At 31.1% G+C, this 21,575-nt stretch overlaps 2 protein-coding genes across 2 annotated transcripts in view; both read right to left on the reverse strand.

Moving 5' to 3' along the window:
- The window catches only part of LOC128163815 (low-density lipoprotein receptor-related protein 5-like), a 41,039-nt gene extending 37,297 nt beyond the window's left edge, over positions 1-3,742 (reverse strand). Inside the window, exons 1-3 of the mRNA XM_052827485.1 lie at positions 3,606-3,742; positions 2,210-2,654; positions 1,865-2,117 (exon numbers count right to left, since the gene is read on the reverse strand). Coding sequence (XP_052683445.1) covers positions 1,865-2,117; positions 2,210-2,654; positions 3,606-3,669 — 762 coding nt within the window. The 5' untranslated portion in view covers positions 3,670-3,742. The remainder of the gene's footprint in view (positions 1-1,864; positions 2,118-2,209; positions 2,655-3,605) is intronic.
- Positions 3,743-10,591: 6,849 nt separating this feature from the next.
- Positions 10,592-21,575, reverse strand: LOC128163331 (uncharacterized). The gene is made up of 12 exons (XM_052826900.1): positions 21,246-21,575; positions 17,937-18,040; positions 17,528-17,673; positions 16,442-16,553; positions 16,229-16,344; positions 14,627-14,724; positions 14,058-14,203; positions 12,869-13,033; positions 12,331-12,464; positions 11,381-11,523; positions 11,089-11,147; positions 10,592-10,738 (listed from the first exon to the last, which is right to left on the reverse strand). The coding sequence occupies exons 1-12, from the start codon at positions 21,505-21,507 to the stop codon at positions 10,592-10,594; spliced, it is 1,632 nt and encodes a 543-aa protein (XP_052682860.1). The 5' UTR covers positions 21,508-21,575.

Here is a 21,575-nt window from a genome sequence, read left to right on the forward strand (position 1 = left end):
GAAACAATCTTAAAGACACCAGTTAATACTGGTGTGACGTCACACGAGGAAGTTTTTTTTACTCGTGATTCAATAAATGTTGTCAAACACTTTCATCTAATATTCCTTTTTGAATTTCTGATCTTATGGACATAACCTACAGTTTAAGATTTTATGCAATCCAAATCGAATGCTACTTGTGATAGCAAAAACCATTTACGAGGGTCAATCAAAAAATACGAAGACAATGTGTCTGTCCATCATATATTTTTCATTAAAGTCAACACTATCAGATTTATCTGTGCACCAACACTTATGTTATTGATGTGCGAAGTTTTAGTCCATTTGATGAAACGGTATTTTTCTTACCCCTTTTTAAAAACAACATGTTTTGTCACCACGGCGCACGGTAACGTTCAAAACATGACGTCAATATTAAACACACACAGTTTATAGATAAACCCCATCTTTATATCACGCTTAGTCTCTTGTGCCTCTCTTCTTACAATTTAAAATTGCACTGAACCACTTATCATCTTATTTGCACACATTTGTTCGAGAATCATAAGTTAGTTCTTCAAAGTTTTCATTTTCTAACAGTCTATCTCTTGGTTTACTGTAACGATAACCCTGAACGTCGGTTGACGTTACTTTTTTTTTTAACAAATATTTACAGATATTCTACTCTCTTTCGGACTGTTTTATATTCAAAATACAATTACCACGACTCCCACAAATTTTTTTACAGTTAAACACAAACTTGCAAATAATTGTTGACTTATTTTTTTGCACCATTGAGCATTTTCACAGCTTGTGTCGGCTTTTTCCTGGGTTAAATCCATTTTGTTTGTACTTCTCGTTGCGCCGTGACGTCCGGCGACGTCGATGTTTTTAGTCAATTCTAAAGATAACTATCTGTCATTAGTAACTAATATCTGTTCGACAAAACAATATATCCCGTCTTTATTTGGAACATAGAATACCGAGACAAAACTTAATTTAAGGTTTCAATATTATTTGATTTGAAGCCTAATTTATAGAGATATTACTTTCAACATTATATGGTTTATTGTTGACATAACACAAATTTTGACCTCATTTTTGCAGGATTAGATTCTAAATAATTCTTAGAAATAAAGGTATTTATTAACTTTTGTTCTTGCAAATTGTTTGAAACTGTTGTTAAATTATGTCTACCAAATTTAGTAATGATATGACGTTAAGTAACATAGCTATGACAAAAGTCTTCGTATTTTTTGATTGACCCTCGTATAAGAGCTTTCTTTGATACCTGATTCATAATTATCTGACATATATAATGAGTAAGATTTCTAAAGAACACCTTATTTATTTAAAGTGAATTTGAATTATTATGTTGTATATTGTATAATTGTTTGTGATACCGATATAAAAAGTTGGTTTAAACTTGTTTTATACTGTATATATATTATTGTTAAAGACACCAAATCTATAAATAGGTTTTTTTAACATGTGATCTTGTATTCCATTACTTAAGGTGGAATAACACACCTGGAAAAAGTCACTTAACAGTAAATTATTTGATTATGAAAGATATAATGATAAATAAACTGTACACATCTCAAAAAAGCAAAAAAATTGCAGATTGGGGATAAAAAATGAATATCGACAAAATTCAACTCAGTAAGAAACAACAAAAGTCCCTGCTGGATTCGAATCGGGACGTACGGATCACAAGCCCGACACTTTCTCCACTCGGCTATGTTGTAAGTAACATGTTATCGTCGATAAATTCCTTTTAATAAAACGAAATGTCGTTTCGATCAGAGGTAAGCCATTTTGTGACGATGTGTTATTCCACCTTAAATTAACAATTAGTTATCCAACCAACTTTGTTTATAAGTACCTGATGGTAGGCCACACTTGTCAAAGACCAAAGGTTCATGCGTCTTATTACTCTTCTGTTGGATCCGTCGTAACTACTGCCCTCTATTGTATGTCTCTGAACATCGGCCCAATAGAGTTTTTTATTTGCAGTGTCTACTGTAAGTGATAGAACTCTAGACAGTCCTTTGTATACTATGGTCACTCTGTCCTCTCCGTCAAGGGAGGCCTTTTCGATTCTGGGATTTGGACCATTGTCAGAAAAGAACATTAGTCTGGTAATAAAAATGTTACTTCATTCAAATTCTGGCATTTAACTAAAAAATTATCTTGATAAAGCTTGTTAAATCTCGTTATTAAGTGTTACCTGTTTTCCGGATCAATTGACAGTCCTTCAGGTTGATTTAAATCCTTGTGAACTATGATTTTATAAATTGTGTTGTTAAAATTGTTTGCTGGTTTCATAGCAATCCATTTTAGTAAGGAGTCGCACCAATACACATTATTTGATAAATAGTCAAATGCAATCTCTCCAAACGCAGCGGATTTGCCTTTAAACAAAATTGACTGCCGACGATCTTTCTTACGCCAGATAGAAAAATTTGAAAAGATATAGATAGTATTAACTATGGATACAAAGACAGAAGCTTCCTTTGGATTCGATGCCACACTGTAAATATGTAGGTTTGATAGTCTTATTTCAAGGGAAGCATTTCTAAAAGAGCTCGTCCTCGTCTTTGGAATTTCTTTGAAAACTCTGATCGAAAAAGGGTTGATTACTCCCAGAATAATACCCTTTTCCTCTGGAATACCTTAAAAATACAAATAGATAATATCTGCACTATTTTTAAAAGATTATTGGATTTATGCTAAATCAATTTGGAGATCAAAACTAGTTTTCGAAGCCAATTTTTAACATATTGCTTTTATATTTCATTTTGGAATAAACAGGCAAAATTGTAATATATGACTGCAGAAGGGTTGCCAAAAAATCAAAATTAGACATGCAAAGAAAAATGTCATAAGATTTTAAAGTGTGGCAAATATAAGGCGAGTGTAGGGTTACCACTGTTGCATTGAACACAAAGGATAATCAGTGGTGCAGATCTCAGCTTCCAACGCTAACAACATTTGCAAACAAATTTTCATAACGCACTAGCGTGCGTTATTAAATTTGTATGCACACCGTTGCAGTTCTAAGACCACATCTTTCAAAAAATAAAGATTCAATGCTTAATTATTAGATACGTGTAACATTTAAATATCCTATAGATTTGAGGAATAAATATAAAGATATACAGTATTCATAGTGGGCACATGATATTCTGAGATCATTGAAAAGCTTCTTTTTCAAAGATCAACTACAATTTAAATGTTACTACAATGTATAGATTATTAGATCTTTACTGTTTTGACCCGTAATAACAAACACATGTAGGGTTGCATAATACTTTGAACCATTTACAGCCATGACATTTTCGAAACAGAGAACTGTAGTTCACGAATACATCAATTATTTTTTATTTAATGGAGTATTTAGGTGACAAGAAGCACACGCGCATGTAATGCGCCAACATTATTTGGTTGAAATCAGAAACTTTTATATGGTCGCCAGAACAGTTTCTGGCGACCATATATTACCAATATCCGCGTCATTTAATTTATTGGACAAGAAGATAATTGTATATGATACATTGGCCATCAAATTATCCTGCGGTAGCATCTGATCATCTGGATTTATTCTAAATACAAATTACACTTACCAGAGCAGAAGTTTCCTAATAATGATAGAATTTGAAATATAAAATTAATCTGTAAAAACGGCATTTTGACTCTTTAATGCACCAAACGCTTTGCAGAAAAAATAAGTTTTTCTGTTGCACAAATACAAGGAAGTTTTATCAAACACATTCACGATATAAATAGGAAGTCTATTAACGAACGTTATAAGAATAAATGCACTAAATAAGAGTGTTCCTTTTAAATATATACTTTCTCCAAATGAAATACAGCTTTAAAATTATCTGACTTCTCTGGTGATTGGACAAGTAACATATCTTAAATAGCAAATGTTCTGTTTATAGAACACTGAAGTTCTGGTTAAGAACGTTTTTAAAGTGACTGTTGAAAATACTGATATTATTGGGTTCAGCCTTGAAGACTTTCAATTGCATCAGGGGATTTAATTGCGATGAAATAAAATATAAAAATGTTAGAAATGTTATTCTATCTATCTATCTATCTATCTATCTATCTATCTATCTATCTATCTATCAATCTATCAAAAACGCATACTGTCGATATAAAAACATCTTCACATCAATGTTGAATAAGGATAGTGATAATATATAAATAGTGCCTGTTTGGGAGGGTAACAGTTGAAATTGACACCCCGAGAAAACCATTGTCAACCGACGCGAAGCGGAGGTTGACAATGGTTTTCGAGGGGTGTCAATTTCAACTGTTATCCTCCCAAACAGGCACTATTTATTTTGTTATACTGAATGTCTTAATTTTACTGCTTTCATATAGGAATAACGTGAATTCTACAGGGAACCGTACGCGCATAATTTTCGCGCATGTAACATTTTTTAATGTTACCCGTTGTTAAGTTCGTTGCTAACGCTGAGGGTAATAGAAAATATTATTAACTGCGTCTTAACCAATCAGATTTCAGTATTTAACATGAAAGTATAACAATAACTGTTGTAAATTTTGGGGAGTTCTTTGTTTCTTCTATCTAATTCTTTTTTTTTTCCAAATTCAAGAAGAATTGATGTCTTTGAAAATTTTAGTCTGTCAGAAAACAGAAATAACGACGGATCTTTTTTTTAAAATGTGGTTTACTCAAAGTTGGAGATGTATAATTCTGGGTTGATTTAAAGTTTTATATCTATAGTAAAATTTGCTTATATTTACAATTAGTGTATATTTCCCCTTATTTAAGCATTGGAAATCTATGTCGTTAAACATTAAGTAACACACTTGGCGAATGAGCACAAGTGAAGGTAATCACGTGTTTTACATATATTTATTATTGTGAAATGAAATGAAACTTAGATAATCATTTTAGATAATAATTTTGATATGCATGTTTAAGAATAATCTTTCAATCATATCTTTTGCATTTCAAAAAAGTACTATATTTTTAGCCGTTAAAAGGGCTAAATATTGTATTTTTAACAACTGTTCCATCAGTTCTTCACACCACTGACATAGAGTGTATCCAAAGGCTTTGAAGCGATACAAAAATACTTCATACACATGAATATCAAAGAGAATGTAACGATTGTATGCTTTTTTGCAAAAAAAGGGGGGGGGGTATTGTTGGTCCAAACCAGACAGTGTAGACAAACTGAATACACTGTCTTCTTCGACTAATGATATCCGAAATTAAGTATCCAATGCCAAAGTAAATTGAACCTTTATTGACTTAACATTGGCTTTTATCATTAATGGGATGAGACTAAAACAAAACTCGATAAAATGGCTTTTTTTTTTCATTCTATTGCCTATTAAAAATAAAATTTAGCATACAATAAAAAAAATTAATAAAAGGTATTATTTGTTAGCCAATACCATATAATGGGTATTTTATTGTTGTAATTTTTATTTTTACAAAATATGAGACAAATGTAAAAAAGAAATGATGCAATTCTGAGGAGCTATTATGCACGTTCAGGCTAACAAAAAACATTATCATCAACACATTGCAGCTTGATGTAAAACAAGAAAAGTTATTTAAAACTGATCATAAAAAGTAAAACGAATTAACTGTGAAAGAAGTGGTTTTGCGTTTCTTTTCATTTAAAAAGAAATTCCAAAAACAGTATTTGACCAAATATTTATGCATTAAACATGCCGATCTTTTTCATTTAAAATAAACCTTTTGGTAATCAAAAAAAGCTATATGGCATTCGGCCGTGGTTTTGACGCTTGTGTCATGTTTTCTTCTGTAAAATTGTAATTATAAACTTCAATGTTATCAAGATTACGATACCAACATGTTGACGTTAATGATACATTTAATTTACTTCCTGTAAGGCTTGTAATTATTTAAACCATGTTTTATTCTATTTGGCTTAAAGACATAAAAACAACAAAGTATAGTTTTTTCGTTTCAAATACATCAGTGGAAGATTGTCCACATTTAAAGGAAGATATCAGTGATACCATAGTCCTGTAACCTAAGACTTGTAATTGGTGTATATGCATTCTCAATGCTATATTGATACTCTAAGGTTTGTAAATACATCATCCGTTAAATCGCGAGTCTTCGGATGATAGATGTATTTGCAGATTAAGTGTTACCAATATCCTGAATGATCCTGCGAGATTATGCGTCAGATTCAGATCTTGCATGCTTTATGACGCCTGCTGATGTAAGTCGCAGTGCATGACGATTCTTAACAATCATACAACTTATATTGTAGCAAACAGCATCCCGATCCCAGAATCGAAAATGGAAACTTTATTCGTCGTGTAAGCTCAAATTTTTAGATTTCAACAAAGTTTGCATAAGCTTTTGACGTCGACCAATAAGAACACTTTCAAACAATACTGCCGTTAAATAAAATCATATTTTGTAATCATGCAATAGGAAATAGTAATATATTGTAGTGTTAATATTTCTTAAATTAATTAAGAACATGTATATATCTGTTAATTTCTTTAAACATATTGAATGAGGAAGCACGAATAAAAATACCACAAAGATGTTCTAGGACAGTTATATCCATTTACCTCTAAGTGGATTTATTTTCTATAAGTTAAAAGATTGAGATCTATTCATTTTCTTTTTTCAGTTTTAAAGATTCAAAAAATGGTAAAATTCTAAAGAAAAAAAAAATTGGTTTAAAGCACAATGAAGAATCTTCACAACCTATAGAAATCTTTTTGTTCTAGATTTAAATGACATCATCAATTAAATGCATCATGCAGAGCAAAGAAACGTGGCTATTAGGCTCTCTGTCTGCATCTTAATGTTGTTCGCTGAAAAAATATTTTAAAACATAAACACTTATGAAGCGAGGGAATTTAACATAATCTAACAAAAAAAGTTCTAGTTTTTCTTATAAAAAATCGATTATTTTTAATTTAAATATAAAGTCAATTCTTTTTATATTAGAATGTACAAAATCCAGTTTTTAAACACAAAAGTTAATATAACATTTTTCACAAATGCACAAACAACTGTTCTACTTTTGTAGAGGCGTTTTTCCGAGTTGACCCCTTACTGTTATCACCTCCTGCTGCTTTGTGACCTCCGGCAATGTCATCTTTTTTTTAAGTTATTGTCAATATTGATTAGAATTATTTTTAATTAGTAAATACCCACATCCTACAATATTTTGTACAAATATTTTCATCACAATACTCAATTGCAGTTTTAAATATTATTTGGTTTTTGGCCCCAAAATGTAGAAATATGACAATTAATATTTGGATTATTGTCTCTATAGAAGAACAATTTTATATGGTCCGTGACCTCAGTAACGTGCAAATACTTCTAAAGTATGACATTAAATAAATTCTATCATTTTAAACTAAATAAATTAGAATGTTTACCTAAATGTTTGATCAAGATGCAGCAGCTAATGCAACCGTCGCTTCAATCAACATTAAATTAAAAGTTTAGAGTTTAAGAATAGGTTAATCGTCTGGAATGTAGAATGATTGTCCCCTCCCGTTTCTTTAAAATTTCTTTAAAATTAATCTGTCAGTGATATAGCAAAAAAATCTATTCATAAAATCTATGTTTTAAACCGCACAAACATCGAATGAATTTTGATATAAACCTCTTGATGCAAGTTTTCTTTCCCGGGTTCTTAGAGATGTTAATTTTTTTTTTATCTAAATCTTAAATCTAACGTTTAAACCCGTTATTACATACAGCAGTCTGTTCTTTGCAGCAATAAATGATAAACAAAAATGAATTCAAATAGTATTTTATGCTGTAAAAACTTTTTTGGGCCCCCTCCTTATACGATGAATCTACGACCACATTGTTGATTTTTCAGACACAATTGAATAAAAACGACCTCTTTAAAAGAGTTTACAACATTACTGTTCAAGGATAAATGTATTATCGCTATTCTTAAGAAAAAATTACAGCAGAAAATCATCTTGATTTGTAGCCATCTGTTAACGTTGATTTTGATATAAGATGAAAATAAAGGATGGGCCTTAGTAAAATAGAGCGATATGCCTGTCAATACATTGTAGTCCGAGGCTCGTTGAGGGAAAGGGGAGGGGGGAGCTAGAACTTATCAGAAATCTTGACAAGCAAAAAAAACCAAAAGATTTCAGTACGGCTATGTTTAATTTTGCAAAAAACGTGGAGGGGGCCTCCCCCTCCACCCAGTTCCGACGCCTATGCATTTATTATAAATGTAATAGCTCCTAAAGTTGCATCGTCACGAATTTGGTCAAACATTATTTTTTCGATTTTAATGTTTATATTGCTTTAGTAAGGCATTTTTAATTAGCAACCAAAATTTGAGTGTCATTTGTTGAGTTATAAGCGAGTTACAGAGCTTACAACTCCCCGATATGTAAACAAAGCTTTTGTTTACATTTTGAATGTTGGAGTGAAAATTCCAGTTTTAGACCTAAAATGAATGTGTTAATCGTTACAAACTGTTTATTTATGCTTAAAAAGAATAAGAATATAGACAAATCTTCTTGAAAAAGATTGTTTACTGGTATATTGAACTTATGTAAACAAAAACAAGGCACGAGCCTTGTTTACATGACGAAGAATTGTGAGCCCTGTATCTTGCTTTAAAAAACTCATCGACGAGCACCCAAATTTCATCTGATCATAAGAAATTCATCCATAAAGCATTGTAAATAACAAAAACAGAAAAATAAAATTTGACCAAAATCGTGACCATGTCCTTTTAACATATCACATGACAACATTTTTCATTCGAGCTTATTCATCGATCAAGTGAGTAAGGTTATAAAACGTAGCACAAGTTCACGCCTGGTAAACAACCATCGTTTATAATGCGGAAGACCAATTAAATTTTTGAATGTTATTAATTTGAGCGCCTTGAGGTACAATTTTCCTCTTTCACATATAGGAATTGTTTTAATAAAATACAATGACCAGCTAGTACAATGTAGTTGAGAATGAATATGTACCTATATGAATATTTTCATATATAATTTGATCGTTTTATAAAGTGAGGGGGGGGGGCAGAACTAAAGTAATGGGAATTGGAAGTTAAGAGTGTACCCCTACCAAAAATTTAGTTTTATATATTGCATAGGATCTTATTTTTGGTAAAAATGGTATTTCATAAGGGTACAATGTCAAAGATAAAGTGTGGGAAAATAAGTGTAAAAATTTAGATACAGTTTATTTTATGGTATTCTTTTTTTGTTTTTCTACCGAGGGGCCAAATGGCACAATATCCTTTGAACATCCATATAAAGCCATTGTTGCTCAGGTGAGCGATGTGGCCCCATTGGCCTCTTGTTTTTAGTATAGAATAATTTTATTATTCATTTTGATGCATCAATAGAATACAGACTTATGTAACCTTTTTTTACATGCACCTAAGAATGATTTTCGGAGCACAAATTTTAGCTTTTTTCATTTACACTAATTTTACAAAAAATGCTTTCTCGTAACAAATCATCTCGTGTGTAATCGTAGTAAATTATATAACAATAAAGAAAGTGATTGTTGGGAAATGTTTATGTTTCGTTATGTATGATGTGATGGTATGATTTTGAATATCCATAAAATCATTTTCCAAACATAATTTATTGATGATTTTATTCAATAAGATATTTCTAAAAATAGCAGCAGCTGTCATAGTTAGTAAATTTCATTAGTCATCTATAAAAGGGGAAACATGAAAGGTTTTTTTTTTTTAGAATTTCATGTAACTATTAAACAAAGTAATAGCAGTCTTGGTTTTCAAAAACGATCAAAAAAACTTGCATTAAGGAACAAATGTTCTCATGAATATAAAGCTTTTACAAATCCAGGGAATTTTGCAGCATGTCTGGGATCTGCAAATGTCACTCCCGAGGTAAACTAGGAGATATACCTGTAAAACGTAAACAAAAGCAACATCCTCATTTGTTTTTTAATTCATCTATCGTTGTATGTAACAAGATAGCAATACATGCCAGAAAGGATGAAAGTCACTAAATACAAACAATAATTTTTCATTAATCATAGAAGTTAAGCACCCCGTATAAAAAGTTGACCTTTCAAAGCAAGAATCCGTTCATGGTTTCTAAGCGATTGATCAAATTGATAAGGATTAAACCGGAATTTGTTGCACGTTGGAAAGTTTGGTGGTGCAGGTGGCATGTCTTGGATTTCTCCTTCTTCCATGACCAAACTCATCCCTCCGAAAAAATGATGAGCAAAGTGGCAGTGGAGGAACCAAAATCCTTGAGAAACAATGAAAATGCTACCAGTTACTGTTTTTTACTATGGGAGTTCTGTACAATACTTGAATATCGATATCTGATCAGGTAACAGACTTTGAACGACCAGTGAATATTTATCTACATTTGATTGTGTTTATTTTGAAAAGTATGTTAAAAATATAATTTTTGATATCTAAAATCAGACATCTTATATTTGTTGAAGAGTTTACACTTATTCTGTTAAATTGGAAAATCATTTCAAATTATTGTTGACTGCTGTATATCCAGTAATTATCATCATTATTAAATTTTTAAAAATTCAGTTCGTTACATGTAATAGAATCATTCAAGTTTATGAAATCATTGTCTTACCAAAGGAGAATATGACCATTTCTATTACGTTTCCAAGATCTAGTTTGAGGGTGTGAGTACATGAACAGCGGGTCCCTGTACAGGTGTCGGGTCCACAAGGTGTAGTGGCGCCGGGACCAGGATACGTCTGCAAAAAAGGAAGATAAATGTCTCATATTATATTTGGAAGAAATTTTTCAATGACAAAAATACTTTCATTATATGATATTTTTTTCTATAAATGTTGATACGGTGGCATTTCTATTAAAGGGTGGTCGAAAAAAATCTTTTTTACCCTCACAAGTGAGGAAAAATATCCAAATGACATCAAATTATTAGAAAAGTAGAAAAGTGTCTCTTTCTCGGAAACACCATGAATATAAAAGTTAGATAATGAGTTGTTTCAGCAATACTTTTAATCTTCAAATTGAAATATAAAGCTCGTTTGCAATCTCATTTTAAAATATACGCTAAACAATATTACTTATTTACACAAACCTGAAGTGCCAAGGTTGGCCTGACAAACTGAATTCCATTTATCTGTGCTCCTCGTCCAGCTTAAATGATATATATTGGAGTTATCGAATACATAAAGAAAACACAGAAATGCATACGTGTAGGTATTGTACATTAATGATAAATGATAGGGAAAAAGTTGTTTTGCAATAAAGCTAAAGTTTTAAAACATTATACATAAATATTTCAATAGTTTGCGTTTCTAAATGATGTTTAAATTATTGATGTTTTAAAACCATATGTAATGAAAAAGCTAAATTATAAGAAACAGTACGCTCGACATTAAAATTCAGGAAAAACAGTTGCTTCCGTCTTCCAGGTTGAACGATTGGAACTGGCGTTTTCTTTAATGTCCATTGAGTGGATCTAAGTCTTGTCAATGGTATACCAATAATGTTGACACCGGCAGGGTAGAGGCTGAATTAGACGTTACAAAAACGGGTCAAATATAATATTGTACAACTTTATTTCAAATGTGCGCTTCAGTATAAATGAGTAGGCGTTTGTGATATCAACATCCGTGTTTGACATTTTTATCTTTTTGTCTGCCGTTTCACACATAATTAGCAAAAATTGTAAATTCCTGCTTTACTGTAAACGTATTTTATTTGGCGAGCACGATATTTGGCGGAAATTATTTTTATGATCAAGTTGGTGTTGATTTCAATTCGTGCATTCCTAAATGTGACTACTTGTATACATATATGCATGGCATTTAGCGATGTACTTGATTTACCGGAAGTCACAATCCGCCAAAACGCTATATAGAATACACAGCCAAATAAAGTAGGTGTACAGTACTTCTGAATGTATGTTTTTAGGTAAATAGAGATTTTATAAATTTCGTACACAGCATGTTTATCAATGTAAATGTGTTTTCTGAGGTAATAACCAGCCAATACGTAGAACATTATATTATTTAAATGCTAATAAATAAAACATTCAGTGCTTGATATAGTTACAGTTTAAAACTAAATAGCAAGTGCTTGTAGTGTATACTGGTGATTTCAGTATCTAGACTGAACATGTCTTCAATTCATATTTATATCCAAATATCTGATTAACAGCTACGCATAGTATAGTTTGAGTGTATATTACATAGTACATATTACATAGTGCAGTTAATAGTTATATAGTTTTAAATTAAGTAGCAAGTGTTTAGACTGTGTGATTACAATATTTCGATTGAACATACTCAATAAGTCTTCAATTTATATTTCATACCCAAATATCTGATTGACAGCTAAGCATGGTCTAGTTTGAGTACAATCTCTATGTCTGATGATCGGTATTCTGCTCTCTTCTACTCCTTGGTAATTCAATATAGCGTAGGTACGGTCACGAAACGGTACAGGTTGCTAAAAAATAAGAAGGTTGCCATAATTTAAAAAAAATGGGTTGAATGGATCAAAAGATGCCCAGTGAAATAAAAAGAAACAAACCAATCCTTAAACAATAACTTATATGATCATTCACTTTGTATATTTCCTCTGGATACAAAGCAATGAAGTATAAGTAAGGTTTATCATTGAACCAATTCTTAAAAATAATTGTAATTCATTACATCTATGTTTATTAATATGCTTTCTGGCACTGAGCAAAGGAACATTACTTTATACAGTTGGAGCACTAGTCCTTAAATAGACTATTTTAAAGAGGATTTTCAGTCAACCAACACTCTCTCTCTCTCTCTCTCTCTCTCTCTCTCTATCCACGAGTGTAATTCATAATCTTATGAATGGTTTATAAAGATAAAACTCACCCTGCCGACACTAGTAGCAGTTGAAAAGATATTAATACGGTAATTGTCTATAGGTCTGTCGGTAAATATAATGAAATCCACTATTTCTCCGGGTTGAGTCACAACGATATCAGTCTTATAAGGTTCTACGTCGTTCCCATCGAATGCAACAATGATTAACATATGCTAAATAGATTGAAAACAAACATTAACATTATATGAATAAAGAATAAGCACTGGATCGGAGACATTAAAATTGTGTATTCAATTTGTATTGGTATACATGTACATGTAGCTCTTGATCATATGTTTTAAACACGACTATTATGATAGTCAATTAGTCACCAGAACACTTGGATTTTAACAACTATATGATGAGTATGATATTCTAGTTCCTTTTAAGGCACTGTGCCGGATAGTTATGCCAGTGCCAATGCGGCGTTTTTGCACCCGCCTAAGATGTTGTATCGTACAAATCCATATATATAAAAAAAACAGTGTCTGGAAAGAATATAGCCACTTTTGGTTATAGTGTGTCTCACCTGACAGGTGAGGTATTGACTATTAAAAAAATAATATCCCATAGGAAAATAATAACTCCTATAGGAGAAATAACTTTCCTACAGGAAATACTACAAATGCTACAGGATTTTCTAAAATCGTATAATAATTGAATTGTCAATATATGGAAAGTATTCCCTGCAGGAATTTGATTCAGACATGTAGTTTTCCCATAAAAAAAAATTGGGAGTTACTCAGATTTTAAAATTATATGGGAATTTTATTCCAATCCTGTAAGAATTTTAATTCTAATAGGAAGTTCTTTTATTCCGGTAGGAAATCTCAAATATTCTAAAGGAAAATTGTTTTTCCTTTGAAAAAAATATTTTCCTGTAAAAATTTATTTTCACCTGATAGGTGAGATACATTAATAACAACGGTGATTATAAACTCCTTACGCAAATGTCTATCATATAACATATTTGATTTTTTTTAGGCATGCAGCTTAGACGGGTTTAAAATGCCACCTTTGAACTTGCATTATTTTTCTTAAATTTTTATTAAAATATATCTTTGATGGATAAAATATATGTTTTTCCACATTCAAAATCAAGATTATTGTTGAATATAACTCATATAAGTGTTGTTAAAACAAGTTGTTTTTTAAACTTTTAAATATCGTATTTTACCATTAAAAATATTTTCTTACGTCATCAACAGAAATCTCAAATGCTATATTAAATCCCGCGTTGATTGTTCTGAATCTATAGTACCGATTTGGCCTCACTCTAAACGTTTCCAAAGGTAAGTATTCCCTCTCGGGTAAATTCGGATTTCCATTGATAAACTTTTGGCCTGCAATAATTTAAATATATTTAAACAGAACGCTTTTAGCACATGTATTTATAACGTATAATATTAATATCATGGGCGCAAAATAGTAACTAGTGTTAATGAAAAAATGACATTTGGTGATAACGAACACTGCTGAAAATCAAATGTTCAAAGAAAAAATACAAAATATTTATGCTGATATCAATCAGTACAAATATTTTTTTTACAACATAATACATGTCTTTTTATCAGACTAATTTACATCAATTTTCGTTATTCTGAAAAACACAGGTACTTTTCCTAGTGAAAGTAACACGCTACCTTTTTTAATACAATTTTTAAAAGAAACTATAATAATTATTGTATGTCATCCTTAGCGAAATCTTTCTTCATTTTTTCAAATGTTTTCTAAAAGCAAAAGTGAAAAGTAATTTTTGTCTATACCTTTTCCATTGACAAGGCCAATATTTAGAGGTGTAAAAAAGGTGGAACCATCATAGTTAGTGGGGAGTGGCACGCACTGGCTATCATATTCATCAAAACTGTAATTTTGAAAATAAAAGAAGTACACATATTTCAGACATTAAAACTTTCAATTGCAAAGGCTTTTATAAAGCTTTTATCTACAAATGGAACAAATCATTTAGTTTAGAACCGCAAATTTTTAACTATTTTTTTAAAATTTTCCTAAGAGATGTTTCTCAAAAAACAAAAGATCATTTTATTTTTCTACCGAACTAAAAAAAATCTGATTTCTTTGTAATATATGTAATTATTGAGTCTAAATTGGCATCTTAGGTTTATCTAGAATCCCTTTTTCAGTTATTATATAAATGCATCATTAAAACTGACTTTGCATTCAGAATATCAACTTGTCTTTGAAAACAGGTCATCAAATGAGCATTTGAAAACAATATCGAGAAGTTATTGTTTTTGCATTTGAGGAACGTTGGGGACAACAAATTTACCTTTAAATTCTTTAAAAAAATGATTTTGTAATCTATAAACTTTTATTTTACAAAGTAAAACGGATAATACATGTATATTAGCTTTAAAAATTGAATTTAAATTTGTGTATATCTTTCTGAAGAGTTTTTTTTTTTTCAAGAAGATCAATGTTGTCCCAATATGGGCACTGCCATCAAGCCTTCTAAAATTATCTGATATGACAAGTAAAAAAATATATAAAAACATAAAATTTTGGTGGGGGGTTCTTTTGCTTTGAGACAATAACCTTTTAAACGACACATTTTTGTTTTTATTTTTTCGGTTTATCTGTCTAATATTGATTTTACTTTTTACAAAAGATTTAGATTGCAATCATTTTTGCAATTTCAGTGTCTGTTTACAGCGTTTGAGAAAAAGTACATATTAAGGATTTTGTGATTTATATGTAACAAATTCCCACAGCATATAATATTTTGAACATATCAACTATATTATTTTTTTTAATGAATAATCAAGCTTTTCTGAAAAATAAACATTAAATGTATATATTTTGATGAAGAGCTAGGTTAATCATATCTTTATTTGTTATGCCATCATTAATTTCTTAATTTTAACTTTTCCTATCATAAAACAACATATGGACTAAACTGAACATTTGACACCGTGTGCAAAGTGTCGTCTTTGATATGACAAATGTCTCACTTCAAAAAGCATTTATTCAAAAGGATTAAGTAATTAACAAGGACCTCGTCAGTTTTAAGAACTTGTGTTCGAAGCATTTGTATATGATTGTGCTACAAAATATGTTCAAACGAAAGTTATTAGGGGCAGTTTGTTCCATGAACAAAAATGTATATTCTAATACTATATACTGGGAAATATTTACCCGCGTTTAATTTTCACCCCTTTTGCGCTTGTTGTATGTGGGCAAATTTAAGACCAGACGGATTTCAAATAATTTTCATTAATTAGAAAGAGTATTTATTTTTGTGCCTGGGCAAATTCCAGACGGAGAGAGTCTATTTGCAAATTTAAAAGGGGCGGAAATAATGTAGGGCGAAATAACCATGTATACGGTAAGTCACTAGTTTGACTTACAATGCGAATTCGCCTCTAACTGCTTGAAGTTTCTCGATTGCTGAAGTCCTTAACCAATCGACAAGTACAGCAGTGAACTCGGCCTCTACGGCAGGAATTATTTCTGATGGCATAACCTGTATTTAGAAATGATTAATCTTGTAGACAAACTTTCAAAGGGACAAAAAACTACTGTAAGTGTTCAAAAATTGATTAAGAGTATGAAATTGTTACTAAAGGTGGTCGAATCCTTGGCAATACGATGAAAGCACCTGCTAGACCATCTGACCTCAAGCTATGAACATGACCATGATACCAATGTGATCCCACAGGGGAGGCAACAAACCTGTAACAAAGTCGGCTACGTAATCTTGGAATCTATTTATATTGTTTAACGATAACAGAATCATGGATTTCTTTTTCTACTTTATTAATATTATTATATTATTTTTTATTTGTTTTTCATAATGGTGTACGTTGGTATGTCTTACAAAAACGAAAGCTTTTTCTCAATCATACAATTATGACTGTACTTTTCTATGTCTTTTTGATATAAATTTTAAACTCAGGAATAAATAACTTTTAAACTACTGTAGATTCCTTATTTTACGCGAGTACTTAATTCCGCGATTCAACGATTTTCCATCAAATCGCGAGAAGATAAAATCGCGAATGTCGAAATTTTAGCATAGTTTCATGTAGTTTACATATGTTTGCAAATTAAAAGCGAGATTTTAAAATTCGCGAAACGGGCTTCTCGCAATTTTACGCGGATATTAATTCCTCGCGTTTAATTAGGAATTTACAGTATATGATTTGTAAATATGTTTCCCTTTTGAATAGCATCTTTTAATAAACATGTTTGTCAATAAAAATGTCTCCCTCTCATATTATTGACAACTTTTCTAAGCTGAATCCTTTTTGTGTTTTAAAAACTTAGTATGAATTTGTCACTTTTATACTCGTTCATTTAAACATATTTTTTTTCGCAGTAACTTTCATAAATGTGTGTTATGTATCGTCCTCATTTTGCTAACGTTTTGGTATAGAAATTAAGTTTGCACTAATGTAAATCTAATTACAGAAAGATCATTTTGCAATATTTCAAGTGTTTTTTAAGGTTTTCTGAATATAATCTTTAAACATTATATGTTCAATAGTACTAGTTTATCAATGCAAAAATCTGAAAAGTTGAAATGTTTGATAAGTTATCCTTTCAACTACCCTAACTTTCAAAATGCATACGCCCTGTTGAGTTCTTCAAATCTCAACTGGCAAAACAAAGTCAAGTTATTTACTAGAATTTTAAACGATACCAACCTATATTCAAACGTTTGCCCCGGAAGTATTGGGCAGTGTGATATCATGCTGGACCCATCCATCCATGGTGTGCCTCGATGTAACATACCATGCCAATGAATTGCTACACCCTCCACCTCTAGTTTGTTGTAAACGTTGACAGAGACCTAAATGTGAATAATATGTTTTTTTTAAACATTTTTTAATTTTAATTCGATTTTCTTTTTTGTTTAAAGTTCACATGTACATTTGTTTAGTTCAGGCAAAATGCCAAATTTTGATTTTATTTAAGATTAAAGTATGGATTCAAAAACAAGATTTATGAAAACATAATGTATGACATTCAGAAGACCAAGTGGCTCTCAATTCATTTATTAAATTTAAACAATGTATGTACTAAGTATGTGAATATACTCAAAGATTTTCTTACAATCTGGTCTTCAAATACCACAATGTTGGGTGATGGGATTTCCCCGTTGATGGCGTACACCAGTTTATACCGTCCGTCGCCTGTACTTACGTCGTCCCTTAGCTCTGTCAAAGAATGAGAGAACTGTGCGTGTAGAAAATAGTAAAGCTGATGTTGTGTATGAAGAACAGACATTGTATTAATAATGAATGGTCTTACATTTTCTAGCGTAGTTGTCTGTTATAAAAATACAAATCAAATTTACTTGTTAAGTGTAGAAAATTATAAAATTGATATTGTGTTTAAAGAACGACCATTTAAATTCAATTTAAAAAGACAAAAAAGAAATAATGCAAGGGCTTACACCGACTACATGTCTTCAAACAAATCAAATTTTATCATATGTAGAGAGTACTGTGAAAACTGTAGAATGAGACGTTTTGAAACTTTGATGGTTCTGGTATAAAAATGTTAATATGATATGATAATATGCATGTATTATATCTACATCAAAAACTAAATCAAATTTGCATATCATTGCAGCAATAAGGTTTATAAAAGGAGGAAAATATTTCAAACAAACCAATCAGATCTTGATAACTAATCAGGTAGTACCAGAAGTGATTCATCTGAAATTTAACCGATCCACGAAGTATGGCTTGAACATATCAATATACCCAAAAGATCAAGTCACGAATGAGAAAAAGCTAGACATGAGTTTAAAATGCTAATAGCTTCAAGGCGGTTCTACAAATGATAAACTCTAATAACCATTTTTTTCCTGCCTTGAATAACAACATTCCACACGTGGGCTGAAAAAATAGGAAGTTTTTACTTTGTTGCATCTTCATAAAATATATAATGAAGAACGTATTTAATTTTAAACACTAACGTTCATTTGAAAGGAGGCCGATTTTGCTGTTATTAAAAGGCAAAAGTATATAACTTTCAAAGATAATTGGTTTCTATGGAAAAATTATTCGATACTGCAATAGCAAAAAAATCGGACCATGCAGCTTGAAGCATTAACCTGCAAGGTTATTAAATCAAAATGATAACAATTCTTTCAGTTTTTCAAGGAAGATATTTATTCCATTAAAGAGGACACATGCCATTTCAAAGACTGATGTTAATTAGGGCAAAATCTAATTGAAAGCAAGTTTAATGACTCAAGAAGTATAATTATGCATTTATCATTCTTTACAACAAAATAATAAATAAAATTTCGTTAAAATAGCATTTCCAGAATTGTCGTTGTTAATCAAATACACTAAAATTAGTTCATGTATATGAACAAGAAATGCAATATGTTTGGAATAAAATTGTTATTCAATCTTCCGTGTTTGCAGTAAACCAGCAAACATATCACTTATAAACAATGTTTCCTTTTCGAAGAATTATTTCGCCTTTCTACTCGTTGTATACAATTACTATTACAGACATCCAAGAATCTTATACTGTCATAACTTTATTTTTTTTAGTTCTCAGATTCATATACATGTAACAGTTAAGTAATAAATTCAATCTTTTTAAAATACGGACCTCTTTAATAGCGCAATAAATGCACTATTTTAGAATCTTGCATCGGGATCATGAAGCAATTTCAGACTTAAGTCAGGTATAAAAGTATTGTTTATCGTGATATGACGATTGAAATGTGTAATTAAAAACTTTATACCAAGACACCTTTAAAAGCATTTGAATTTCGTCAGTATTTTTCATCAAAAGACATTAACACAGTTTACAGTTTTTTACTTGATAAAGTATAAAATTGCTTCCTTTTCCTGGAGCTAGGCCTCTGGATCATTAAGCAATTTCAGACTACGGTCAAAATTTCAGTCATAAAATGAATGTTTATCATAAAAACGAGTATGATTTGTGATTAACACGTTATAATAGGACACCTTAATAACATATCAGTTTTTATCAGACATACATGTAGTAGGACATTGTACAAACTGTGACTGAGATAGCTTCATGATCCTGGGTCCTGTATTTTTACTATGATAATTGTTAAAAGCGAATAAAGGCATTATAACTCCAAACACCCTATTCCCTTAATCCACTGACAAGCACAGGATGAACCTCTGCCATTCAGTTAACTGAATTTTGACTGACTTGTAACTAAAAGGTGACTGAATGGCATAGCTGTGCCATTCAGTCACCTTTCCAGTCCTTTCAATTAACATTCAGTTGACTGAATGGCAGTGGTTCATCATGTAAAGACACGAAGTCCAAACTATATTGTATTTTTATAGAATGACTGAAAACATAGATACGTCCCCTTTATAATTAGTGAATAACTCCTGGCTCCACCCTCACCATAATTTTCAAATCACTCAAATCATTTCTTAATTAAAATCTTTTAAAAGTGCATAAAGAGGTTAATACTCAGACTTGAGGCTGAATATTGACTTCAGGATAGTTGGTGACGGCGAGGCTTGAGCTATACTTTTACTATAACTGTTTTGATCATTTCTGCCATTTAAAACATAATTAAAGACATAGGCTTTCTTTATTCTTATGTTGATGCTAGTTTAATTTGAATACAGCACAACTATAAATAGAACCATTTTAACAAGGCCTTGGGATCAAAATTTTTATTTTTATTTTTTATGTATAAAATGGTTTACTGTTGCACTTAAAATGATTGACCAAAATATTGAATGTTAAAGTCAAGTTACAAGCGAGATACAGAGGTAAGAATTGATTGTAATGTAAACAAAGCTCGAGTCTTATAGATGTTTACAAAAATGTAATGTAGAAAATTACCATTTTTTAGACAAAATGACATGTAAAAAACTATTTAAACTAACTCAATATCTTCATATATATTTTTATCAACAAACGAAAGTTACATTTGATTGAAACTTACACCATTACAACACGTATGTGAAAAAGACAATATTCGAGCTTTGTTTACAAAACAAAGAATTTTGAACCCTGTATCTTGCCTATAACTTGATATTTGATTTTCCAATTTTGACATAACATTATCAACTTTTATATTTGTCATTATAAACATCGAAAATAAAAAAAATCGTGTCTAAGTCCCTTTAACAAGGCCTTGGACGTTTGGTAGGATGTAACTATCTCTTTCATGCGTCAAAACAAGTAAAAATGACACTGGTTTCAAGCGAAATATACACCGATTGCGCTGTCTTTGCTCAAAAGCCAGACAAATTGTGTTGATTTCACAGACCAATGACCGAGTGGCCTACAATGAAATAGACAGGCCTACGTCACAACGCCGATTGACAAAACTACCCAAAGTCCAAGCTCTTGTTAAAATGGTTCTAATGTTTACACGAGTTTCTTGATGAGTCATACCTTCTCTGGTCAGTGGAATGAATTGCTCCCTACACACCACATTGGTCACTCGTCGTTGTAAGACTCCGTCTTTGAAGACAACAGGTTGAAACTGGGGATCATCAAAGTTGGTGTAATTGTACCACATCATGGTGAATTTGTAGTCCACGACAAAATCAAAGTAACACACATTGTTCCTACAGTTTTGATGCGGTGTAACCACTCGACTTTGGTTTTCCACCACTAAGAAAACCAGGACTACATATATTTGCAGCACTTTCATCCTGTAAAGTGCTCTTTTGAATATTGGAGGCGATATTGATATGCGTCGTAAAATATAAATTTCTATGC

The sequence above is a fragment of the Crassostrea angulata genome, chromosome 9 (genome assembly GCF_025612915.1).
Source record: "Crassostrea angulata isolate pt1a10 chromosome 9, ASM2561291v2, whole genome shotgun sequence".
Classification (NCBI taxonomy): domain Eukaryota; kingdom Metazoa; phylum Mollusca; class Bivalvia; order Ostreida; family Ostreidae; genus Magallana; species Magallana angulata.